Consider the following 12472-nt stretch of genomic DNA (forward strand, 5'->3'; position numbering starts at 1 on the left):
AGCTGTGAACCATAATTGGCAAAACTACTCATATTTTCCTTAGACTGGAAGCCTTTGAGACTAGGGGAAAATACCTTAGTGTAGCTAAAAGTCCTGTGGGAATAAAGCCATAAGAATCTGAGGGAAATTAGACATTGTATACTCAGTTACCTAATTATCACAAAATTAAATAATTAAATGAACTTATGCTCAGTGGTGATGGCTAAAATTAGTTAAGAATTAATTTAATAAAAATCTGCCCTTGGAATGGAAAGACAATCGACTTGAAGTAACCTTGAATAAAAATAAATGAATGGGTTGCCAATGACTGAGAGAATGTGTAACAGGAGATGGGAAAATGTTATTATTGAAGCAGAAGTCATCACCCACTAGGTCATCATTTTAGTAAATATGTGCTTGTCATTTTAGTGTCAATAATACACACCTGCTATGCTTTCTGTCTTTTCAAACTGATACACGTAGTATTTATTAAATATTTACTATATCCAAGGCCCTATAAGAAGATAACACATCTTAAAGTCTATTGATTTGGTGCCCTAAAAAATCTGGCATACTTTGATTAAAGCCCTTAAGTTAATACCAAGTTGTGTGTTATAAACCTAATATATACTTATATATAAAAGAGCTTTAATGAATAATTTAAAATTTATATTTAAATGTGCTAAAGTATCATTCATTGCCTTCTTTCCTTCCTCCCCTCTCTTTATATGTATATTATTTTATTTTTTGTGTGTGTGCTGGGGATTGAACACAGGGCCTTGTGTGTATGAGGCAAGCACTCTAACAACTGAGCTACATCCCCAGTTCCATATATATATTTTAAGGTTGAGTCTTTATGTGTGTTCTCTCTTCTTTTTTTTTTTCATTCTTGGTACCAGGGATTGAAATCCTAGATGCTTACCCACTGAACCACATCCCCAACCCTTTTTTATTTTAAGACAGGGTCTCACTATATTGCTGAGGCTGACCTTGAACTTGTGAGCTTCCTGCTTCAGCCTCCCTGGTACCTGAAATTTCAGGCCTGTGTTTCTGTGCCCAGCTTGTTGGAGTCTTGCCTGGCCTTAAATTCTTGGGCTGAAGTGATCCTCTTATCTCAACTTCCCAAGTAGTTGACTCAAAATCCTTGGCAGTCTAAATTAAAGACACTCCCCCAGCAACTCCATAGGTTGAACTATATCTCACTGTCTTTTCTACAACCTTTCAACCTAGTAAACTGGATGATTTCCCCAAAAAATATATTTCCAATTTTATAGTAGAATTTGATGGAAAAATAGATTTACTTTGCAGAAAACTGCTTTATGCATATGGGCTAGAACATTTGTATAAATCAAGTGAAGGATACAGGCATTATCTCGATTGTATGAATTTAGCAAATTTTTGTTTCCTTTTAAAAATCTGAGGGGAAGATGTGTGAATTTAGAACATGTCTGTACTTGAGTAGCATGATTCTAGTTATTGATATATGCAACAACAACAACAACAACGAAAGGTCAAAGCACATCAAATAATGGCTACATATAATTTTATTTATTTATTTTGCATTACAAAAAGATCAAAAGAGTGCCAAATCAACAGCATCAATGCACTGACTGTGCATTTACTAATTTAAAGTATATGTCTCGATTTCTTAGGAGCTCCTGATGAGTTCCCCATTCCTTTATTTTTCCATTGTGCAGAACCACTATCAGATCTGCATTCTGTATAGTAGAGAGTCTGTGAGCCACCACTAGACATGTCCTCCCTCTCCGGGCTTTATCAAGGGCGTTCTGAACCACCTGGAAGAGACAGTGACCTGTGATCACCAGTTTGAGCTAGAAGTTAATGAGCTTGCCTAAGTCAAATCAATTAAGGCAACCCCTAACAATGTTCTTTGTTTTATTTGCTTATCCCAAAAGGAACTATTCTGCTTTGTGCAATTTTCACCATACTCAATAGCAATCTAGAACAAAGAATTATAGATAGGTACATTTAGTAAGACTTTCAGTTGACAAAATATGTGTGATGATGAATGAAAATGAAATGGCTATGTATGTGAGTCAATGGTTCTAAACTCAAAGCCAGGAGTAGTGTTTCCATACCTCAGCAGAGCTACCTCTCACATTTAGCTCATTTTCTCTCAGCTGATTGAGATTCTAATACTGTGTAGAAGAAATGGGAGTGGAGGGTGAAAACCAATACCTGGAACATGATAAAATGTTCCAATGTTGGATATCTCATTGAATCCTTGCAATGACCTGTAAGGTCCATGTATTTTCATTTTTCAGAAAAGTTAACTGTGGTTTGAAGATTCTAGGTCACTTGACCAGGGTCACAGTGATTGTAACTAATGAATCCAGGATTACAAGCATATATGTTTGATTCCAAAAGTTGTTTCTTCTTGCATGACACATTCTTTGGGAATCAAAAATGATAATGATGTATAAATAGCCAGCATGTGTGACGTAACTGCCTGGGCTCTTAGATACCCTCTATTAAAATATAGGGAAGTCACTTAACTCTTCTCAACTTTAAAGTGCTATCTGGAAAATGGACTTTCTAACAAAAGAAGTGAATTCATAAAGTTGTTGAGAGAACTGAGATAACTGCACATAATAAACACTTGATAGATATTAACAACTATTCATCTAATCAATGTTCATTTACTAAGTAAGTGCCTATTATTCAGGGGACAAGGACATAGCAAAATTAGCTATCTGGAGGAGTTTGCTGTGTAGGTGTATTGTCATATTGCCTTTGTTTCCTTGTTTTCTCCTCCAACCAAGCTAATTGTCTGGAGAAAGTAAAATAACAGGTCTCTTACTATAGTGCAGAATATTTATTTCATGTGATTATTAATATGTTTGGCATCACTGGAGTAGTAACAAAATAGAAAATAATTTTTTCTTGGACTCTTTTCTTGATTGGAGAAATATTTCAAAAAATTGTTCAGATAATGAGAACAATTCTAGTGAGAAAACCTTTCCAGAACATGAAATGCCATCTGTCCCAGCTCTCTCCCACATCCCTACCACCTACTGAGCTTTTTGCAAAGAACAAAATCTTAGTTAGAATTACAATCAGGCCTTTTTTTTTTTTTTAACTGTCCCTGGTGTTTCTGTGATATCAATGTTCATATTTGGTGTTAATGTTTGAGATGAAGGAAGAGGAAGTTACCTTTTCACTCTCATTATCAAGGGCTGAAGTGGCCTCATCCAACAATAAAATTTTTGGTTTTCGGAGAAGAGCCCTTGCAATGGCTAGTCTTTGTTTCTGGCCTCCAGAAAGCTGTAGTCCTTTCAGTCCAACTTGTGTGTTGTATTTCTGTTACATGCAGTTAAGAAAGGAAGGATTGGTTATTTAAATCAGCATGGCCTCTGTGGGCAAGAATGGTCTAAATATTTCAAATTTTGCTGCTCTTAAAAATTGGTGTCCCAACAAATGCTGAGATCTGTTCTTGGGTTTTGTTGCAAATAAATACTAAATGATTAGTAAACACTATCATCTCATTTACATAGCTAATCAGATCCTTAATAGCAGAACTTTGCCATTATGTTTCTACATAGGAATTTTTCAAATTAAAGCATAAAAAAAATGATTGGCAAAAATAAGTTCCCAGTACACACAAACTGCTTTTTAATAAGTTATATTAACTTCTACTTTCAGGTCAAAATGATTCAAAGTATTTATTTATTTATTTTGGTAAATGGAGATGTACTCCAGGGGCACTTAGCCACTAAGACACATCTCCAGCCTTCTGGGGTTTTTTATTTTGAGATAGGGTCTTGCTAAGTTGCTTAGGCTGGTCTTGAACTTGCAATCCTCCTGTCTCAGCCTCCTGAGCCACTGTGATTACATGTGTGTGCCATTGTGCCTGGATGATTCAAAGTATTTAAAAACAATAAGGGAATCACAGGGTTTCTTCATGTTGGCTCCTGCATTATTTCTGTGGGCATTTCCCTCCGATGCCAGGATGCAGTTCTCAGGGGGATATGACACTCTTCCTGGAAATCTGTTACGCATCTTGAAACAGTCTCTTTACCTTTTCAGGCCACCAGGTGCTCAGGATGACATTGGGCACTTCACAGCTTTTTCATAGTTCCCCTACTTACTACTACCCGTTTTCTCTGGTTTTTCTTACCATGGAAGGGCCAGGGAAATTTCATTCCTATCCTGAAACCATTGTGGTCCCCTAAATCATGATTGGTCATTCAGTTGGGGTCAGCAGGTTCTCGCTGCTGACAGTTGCCTAAGAAATATTTACCACTGGTACCCAGACAAGAACGTGTGAATGGAGGCGCTCAATGAGAAATGAGAAAGCAAATCCAAGTGTGTAACTTTCCAAAGGTGAATCCCGAGGCAGTGTCTCCAAGAAGATGCAGCGTGATTCACGTGTGGTTCACGTGAGTCACCTTTCCCCCCACATCCGCCTGTCTGCAGGTGTTGTGTGGAGAAGGGAACTGGTGATAGAACCTTATAACAAGTATGTCTACTTCACCTCGAAATCTACTTTTCAATTTGAAGTGCACAGCTTCTTGCTTTATAGCAACTAATGACCAAAGCCCAGTAAAAGTTCTTTTCTGAATTGAATGTTCTACAGAGGACAGCTTTTAGCTGTCTCCTCTGTGACTTCTCCAGGACTGTCAGCAGGCAGTTAAGAGCTTTAGAAATTTGGAACTGGGGTAAGAAGATGGGTGTCTGCATGCCTGTCAGAAAGGCTGTTGTAAGGAAATCCTGAGCAGCATTCAGACTTGCTATTTTTTTTTAAAGAGAGAGTGAGAGAGGAGAGAGAGAGAGAGAGAGAGAGAGAGAGAGAGAGAATTTTTAATATTTATTTTTCAGTTCTCGGCGGACACAACATCTTTGTTGGTATGTGGTGCCGAGGATCGAACCGGGGTCGCGCGCATACCAGGTGAGCGCGCTACCGCTTGAGCCACATCCCCAGCCCAAGACTTGCTGTTTTAATGCCAGTCCCTGCCTTCCTCTGGACTTTTGGATGAGCAGACAGAAGTCTCAACAGCCAGTTCTTCTTCTGGTGCTGGGGATTGAACCCATGGCCTTGTGCATGCAAGAAAAGCACTCTACCAACCTAACTATATTCCCAGCCCTCAACAGCCAGTTCTTTTGTCTTCAAAATATGGTCATGTCATTTTCCTCTCTAAAAATGTCTAGTAGCTTCCTCTTTTCAATAACACGAATTCCAAGCTTTTTAGCTTGGCACATAGGATCTTTACATTTAGTCCTTGCACATGTGTTGGTCCCTTCTCACTTCTTGACTCTTCTCCTTATGTTCTGTGATTTAAAAATTTCTCCCTAACACCTTCAACACTTTACACAGGTACATTTTCTGTGTGTTTGTTTTCTGCTAAGGATGGCTGTGCCTCTCTTTGCCTGGTGAACTCCTACTCAATCTTAAAGACTCAGTCCACAGCAAACTCCTTCATGTGGTTTCCTCCTTTGTACTCTCACTATTACATTGTATTTGATCCCGGCAGGCTGCCCCAGCTAGTAGCTATTTCTTTGTTCACTTTTCATAGTCTTGAACCAAGCCCTGGCAATTTCACTTTTACAATCCTTTAAATTCTGTAAATAACTCCTAACTGATATCTCAAACTTTCTGTCTCTTTGTCATTCACATCATCATTTACATTGCTGCTAGAAAAGTAATTCCAGTGTCCAGTTCCAAACATCTACTTAGTGATTCTCAAGGTTAAAATTTCCTTGCTTGCTATTGGAGTGCCCAGCTGTACCTTAACATGCTCATCAAATATTACACTCTATATAGTCTACTCCCTAGTTTGACCACTTATTATTCTGTGAATACTTTAGTATTTTCTGTATCCATGTTTTTGCTCCGACCATGCCTATTGCGTCATTATAGAGAAGGCCCTGCTATATCTTTGACTACAGAAGTTCTATTCAGGTCACCTTTAAAGTCTCTAAAGTTCCCTTCTGAACCTCCAGCCAGAGGTGATCCTTCTGCCCTCTGAGCCCAGACATTAGTTTGCTTGCAGTCTTCATGCATCAAGATAATCTGTCTATGTGTTGATCTGGGTTCATCTCAACCATGCAGGACTATATTTTATTGGTCTTGGTTATTTTCTCTGAATGAAACATGGTTTCATTATGGTTTGCAAAGAATAAGGCTCAGTAGCTATGTGTTGAGTGAATAAAGGCGTAAGTGTTGGGAAGGCAGGAAATACACATTTTGAGTGAACAGGACATGGCAGAGCAATCCATGAGTCTGAGGTAAAAGTAAAAGTAAAATAAATCCTCACAAAGCAGAAGTGTGGTAACCACTTCAGTTTGCTAAATAACTGATAGAGAGGATTAAGATTAATATCTTTTTTCCCCCCAATACTTGGATTGAACCAGGGCCAGCATGTTAGGAAGCATTCTATCACTAGACTACATCCCAACCCAAGATCGATGTGCCTTTATGTGCCATGTGTGAAGACTTTCTTCTTCCATCAACCTTTCGAAACTGTGGCCTTATATTTGGCAAGGATGCTAAGCTCCATTTACTTGGTTTAGGAAATTAATTGTATCTGAAAGAAGTGCAACAAATCACAAAGTTGACTTTTTTTTTTTGCACTGGGGTTTCAATTCAGGGGCACTCAACCACTGAGCCACAACCCCAGCCCTATTTTGCATTTTATTTAGAGACACAGTCTCACTGAGTTGCTAAGCACCTTGCCATTGCTGAGGCTGGCTTTGAATTCGAGATGCTCCTGTCTCAGCCTCCCGACCTGCTGGGGTTACGGTTGTGCGCTACCACACCCAGCACAAAGTTCACTTTTATTTTTCTTCCCCAAATACCTAGGTCAGAGCTGTAACAAGTTGGTATTTGTTATACCTGACAAGCTTCCAGCTGTGTTGGTCATTCTGGAGAGCCCTTCTATTACATTGTATTTGATCCCGGCAGGCTGCCCCTGGGCACCTGGGTTCCCACCTCTGAAACCTTAGAACCACTATAAATGTCATTTCTCTACTTCCCTCCAGTACATCACTGCTAAGAGCCACAGCCAAGTAATATGATGCATGGCATTTTTGGTTGAAAGGTGTTGCCAGCTAGCCATTGAGATGATATGATTATGTTAAGATTTGCATTCATATGGATATTGGACTCCTGCTGTCCACCTCGGCCTGAGACTCCTGGAGAGTTCCCATTGGTTGGGGAAGTGCGGTAGGAGGGAATTTTGGAGGAGGGGCTTCCTGTGGGGGTGGGGAGAACACCCCGTGTGTCAGTCGGCAATCTTCCTGGGAGCGTATGGGGCATTGGCGACAGTTTCAAAAATAAAATTTGTTCCTGCTTGAGTGGCTCATGATTTTGTGCCCAGCCAGACTGCGGCACATCACAAAGAATCCAGGCCCAAATGCTGACTTTCTGTTCAACTTCAGGGAACTTACTTGAACTTCTTTATCTGTAGAGTGGTTACACCATCCTTCCTGCATCATGGTGAAAATTTAGCTTAGTTCTTTGTTTATAGAAGTGCTACGTAGGGATAGGGCGGTAGCTCTGTTGGTAGAGTGCTTGCCTTGCATGCACAAGGCTCCGGATTCAATCCCCAACACCACACATACACACAAAAAGTGCTGGGTAAATGAATGGCTGCTTTCCCTTCTTCCTTCTCTGAAGCCAACTCAACATAAGAGGGCAGCCTTGTCCTATGCAGAACACTAGCCTACATTTCATAACACATAGTTTTTCTAAATCCTCTGATTTAAATTTTTAAATGATTTTATTTTGGCATCAGATTTTCTCACAGTTCTACATGCTTTGGGAGAAAAAAATGATAAAAAGGTAAACTAGAGTGAGGAAATAAGCTATTCTTTTTAAGGAAAGAACATCTTAGTTTTCAAAGTCTATTGTAAAAAGTTAGCACAATAAATCTTTACAGAGTGTAGCTTTAGGTAAATTTGAGAAATAGGGCCATGAAAAGAATGAAAGATAAACAATTTAAGAATAAAAGCCAAATGGTGCAAATATAAAATGTATAGCACTTTCACTGTTCGTAAATCGAACTGTCCGGGTTCTGTGGATAACAATCTGACTGTCAATTAACCATGCAAAGTGCCTTGGTTACAAAGGGAATTGCCACTGAAAGACATCATGGGATTACACCATCGATGAAAAATATGTGAATCATTCCAAAATGTTTAGTACTGCGGAACCGTTCCACAGTTCAGAGGTCGCATCACCAGTGGCCTGTTTCTGGCGGTCGGCTCACTTAGGGTGGAGAGGAGGGGCTGAGGGAAGGGCTAGCAAAAGGAAAGTCAGGCTATGAGCCCATCAGCCTCTGCCAAACAGCAGGGGTCTAGACTCATAGTTTGATCTGCTGATTGTTCAACTCTTATTTCCTTTTAAGGTGTGTTAGATAAACACTTTGTTAGAAATGGCATTGTAAGCACTTATTTCTACTTAGAAGTAGGTATTTCTATTTTTATTTTATTTGTGTATATAGATATAAAGGCTCAGATCTCATAAGCATTTGAAGTTATGATGACCTGTCTCTGTGCACTTTTGGTGCCTGTTGTACCAAAGCCTTCTCTACAGTCAACCAAAAGGTTTTCCTTTTCTGAGACTTTGTGGCAGCTGTCAGAGTCAATGCAGAGTTCAAGGGATCAAGGTGACAAAGATGGCAGGCAAGGATCTTATACTGTAGTTGGGGGGGGGGCACTAAACAAGTAAAAACGCACTCCAGGTAATGTGATAAGTGCCCTGAAGACAATGTGACAGGGGATAGGAGCAGAGGGGACTATTTTAAATAGGGTATCCAGGGAAGGATCTGCAAATCTGATTCCTGAAAGTTAAGGAGCTGCTGTGCAAAAGGTCAGAAGAAGGTAGGTCTAGGCTGAAAAAACAGCAAATGCAAATGTCCTGAGGCAGGAGACCAGCTGGTGTGTTCATGAGACAGAGAAGAGACCAGCATGGCTGCAGCAGATTGAGCAGATGCGAAGGCTGGAGATGAGAGGCAGCAGCAGGGCCAGACTATGGAGGCATCACCAGCCACACAAGGCACATGGGCTTCCTTATAAATACCAAGGGAGGGCTGGGGATGTGGCTCAAGCGGTAGCGCGCTCGCCTGGCATGCGTGCGGCCCGGGTTCAATCCTCAGCACCACATACCAACAAAGATGTTGTGTCCGCCAAGAACTAAAAAATAAATATTAAAAAAAAAATTCTCTCTTTCTCTCTCTCTCCTCTCTCACTCTCTCTTTAAAAAAAAAAAATTAAAAAAAAAATGCCAAGGGATGCTGCATGGTAATTGTAAGCTGGGTTGGGACATGATATATTTGATGCTTTTAAAGCATCCTTCTGGACAGGCATGGTGACACACACCTGAAATCTCAGCAGTTCCGGAGGGAGGCTGAGGCAGGAGGGTTGTGATTTCAAAGCCATCCCCAGCAACTTAGGCCCTGAGCAACTTGACAAAACCCTGTCTCAAAAAAAAGCTGGGGTTGTGGCTCAGCGGTAGAGTGCTCGCAAGCACGTGTGAGGCCCTGGGTTCAATCCTCAGCATCACATAAAAATAAATAAATAAAATATTGGGCTGGGGATGTGGCTCAAGCGGTGACGCGCTCTCCTGGCATGTGTGCGGCCCGGGTTCAATCCTCAGCACCACATACAGGCAAAGATGTTGTGTCCGCCATAAACTAAAAAATAAATATTAAAAAAATTCTCTCTCTCTTAAAAAAAACAACAACACAAATAGAACAAATCAAAGAAAACCTGGCTGGAGATGTAGCTCAGTGGTTAAGGACCCCTGGGTTCAATCCCTGGTGTTCCACCCCCCAAAAAATCCCTCTGATTGCTGTAAAGAAGAAAAGTTATAGAGGAAAGGAACAAGATTGGAAGACAGAGTATAAAGGTCCTGCTATGGTCCAGAGGAGGGTGACGGCAGTGTGGACAAGGCAGGGTGTAGGTGGATAGAAGGTGAAGAATCAAAATGTGAAAGGTAATTCTGTGACTATAAATATATTTAGGCCTTGGGAAAAATAGTCATATGAAAATCTCAAGCTTTGCTTTTTTGTGTGTTTTTAATCTAACTTTTATGTTAGATGCTGGCAATAAATAAGTTGTATAATTCAAGGACTACATAAAGCAACCACTAAAGCCTGATAACTATGTAGGCCTCCTTGGCAATTTGGTAATTCAAAATCTGAGCTATTTTCTTACCTCAGGGAGACCTTCAATGAAAGAATGGATATTTGCTGCATTTGCAACTTCTTTTATCTCATCTAATGATACAACGCGGCTGTTATCACCATAGGCGATGTTCTCAGCGATGCTACAGTTGAAGAGCACAGGCTCTTGAGACACGATAGCTATTTGGGAACGGAGCCACTGTACATTCAACTCTTTTGCATCTATACCATCAAATAGCTGCCAAAAGCAGAATGGAGAATGGCATGTTAAGCTCTGACAACAGTATCATGTTACGTTTCACCGTATTCAAACATATACAAATCATAACAAGAAAGGTAGGAATTCAAGCTATTTCAAAGAATAAGATTACCTTGGAAGGCTCATAAATCATATGCTGTATAAGAAGCAAACCCATAACTCACTGAAATGACAACTCCAAACTTTCCTGACATTTCTAGAATTGGCCACATATTGCAGAGATATGCCGGGGTCTGGAGTAAACCCTGGTGCTCTGTCCTGAAGTCAGATGGAAAATGACTTATGTGTTCCTCCACCTCAACAGGACCCCTTTGACGTCCAGTGAGAGAGCGGGTGTAGACTGATTCAGCAGTCCTCCTGTAGAGACGTGCCATTCTGCACATAGCCATGTGTGTTCACGTGGATATATACTATCATCATAACATGCCTATTATGTGATGGGGATTCTTCAGGGAAATCATGTAAGTTGAAGCTCTTGCCCTCCTACAGCTCATATTCTAGCAGAGAGGCAGAACCAACCAACCAACCAACCGACCACACATGAACAAATTACTTAATACGCTCAGAAAAAGAAAGTGCCAGGAAGACAAGGTAACAGGACAGGACTGAGGCTGTGAAGAGGGTGTGGACAGGGGAAATGAAGGGAAGCAGGAAAGGATGAAGAATTGGGACATGATGACAAGAAGTAGCCAGCAAGGAAGTTAGGGCGAGAACATTCTAGAAGAAAGGCTCACATCTGTGTTTAAAGAACATATTGGCATACAGTCCACCATGAGGGATGTAAAGGAGCTGGGAGAGAGAGGCAGAGGCTAGATCATGAAAGACTTTGACTACTCTGCTAGACCCTTGTGTATTTTCACTGCAGTGGGAGACCATTAGAGGGTTTCAGGGAGTGAGTATGCTATACTGTGTCCAAATAGGTCACTGATAACCTGGTTTGAAGGAGTCCTTTTAGGAAAACTACATTTTGCAAACTACATTTTGGGAATTTGGGAATCTGTGATGGTAAAAAGACTACACTGCAGGAGAGTAAGGAGTTACATGACCATCTGTGGCCTTTAGGACCGAATGGTGTTTTGTAGGAGGGAGAGGTAGGATAGGAAGCTGTGTGTGTGTGTGTGTGTGTGTGTGTGTGTGTGTGAGAGAGAGAGAGAGAGAGAGAGAGAGAGAGAGAGAGAGAGAGAGGAAGAAGTAGTGGTTGTGGCAGAGAGGGCATGAAAATCTAGAATATAACATACATAAGGTGTAGTAAGATAAGTGCAAGGTAAGAAAAGTAAGCCTTGTGTTCATAGGAGGAAGAGGTTCCATCTTTTTGAGATCAGGGCCTACAATATAAAAATGCAGATTCAAATGAGCCTTAATCTTGCCTAAGTATTTGAGGGCTGGGAGATGGGGATGGCCAGCAAGAACAGCAAAGCCTGACCAAGGAGGTCAAGGAAACTATTATCTCTGTTTTAAACCAGAGCAGAATAAAGAGGCTTGATGTGGACATGAGACTTGTTCTCCACACCCATATTCTAAAAGAATTCCATGACTTTTAAGACCAAAATTCTGTTGCCAGAATGGTTTGAAGAATCTTTAGGTCATTGTATTTAACTTCAAAGTCCTAACCATCATTTCTGTTATTGATTTGCTTTGTTTTCTTAGTTAAGTCTTGTTGGGCTAGAGATTTTATGATTATTTTTTAACTTCTGCATTGTTTGCCATACCCAAACTAGTAAAGATGCTTAAGCCCAAGTGAATGTTTAAGAATAGTAGTGGTAAGCCCCAGATTAGGCGTATTTAAGCGCAGTCTTACCACTTGTCCTCTCACAGGGTCATAAAATCGCTGCAGAAGTTGAACAGAAGTACTTTTCCCACAGCCACTGCTCCCAACGAATGCTACTGTCTTCCCTTTCTCAATGCTGAGGGATAAGCCGCGAAGGATGAAAACATCTGGGCGACATGGATAGAAGAAGGAGACTTCTCGAAACTCTAAGTTCCCCTCGCATGTGTCCTACGAAAGGAATTTTGGAAGGGTGACTTAGAAAGGTTCTAACACATGGTAGCACATTGGCCAAGCATTTCCTGAAAAGTGTGCATTTAAATT

At 40.6% G+C, this 12472-nt stretch overlaps 1 protein-coding gene across 1 annotated transcript in view; it reads right to left on the reverse strand.

Annotated features, from left to right (window-relative positions):
- Positions 1-479: 479 nt before the first annotated feature.
- Abcb5 (ATP binding cassette subfamily B member 5) overlaps positions 480-12472 on the reverse strand; it is a 112543-nt gene continuing 100550 nt past the window's right edge. The window contains exons 24-28 of the mRNA XM_078027807.1: positions 12182-12379; positions 10156-10362; positions 3154-3300; positions 1587-1775; positions 480-536 (exon numbers count right to left, since the gene is read on the reverse strand). Of these exons, the coding sequence (XP_077883933.1) occupies positions 480-536; positions 1587-1775; positions 3154-3300; positions 10156-10362; positions 12182-12379 (798 nt within the window). The remainder of the gene's footprint in view (positions 537-1586; positions 1776-3153; positions 3301-10155; positions 10363-12181; positions 12380-12472) is intronic.

This window comes from Ictidomys tridecemlineatus, chromosome 2 (genome assembly GCF_052094955.1).
Source record: "Ictidomys tridecemlineatus isolate mIctTri1 chromosome 2, mIctTri1.hap1, whole genome shotgun sequence".
Taxonomy (NCBI): Eukaryota; Metazoa; Chordata; class Mammalia; order Rodentia; family Sciuridae; genus Ictidomys; species Ictidomys tridecemlineatus.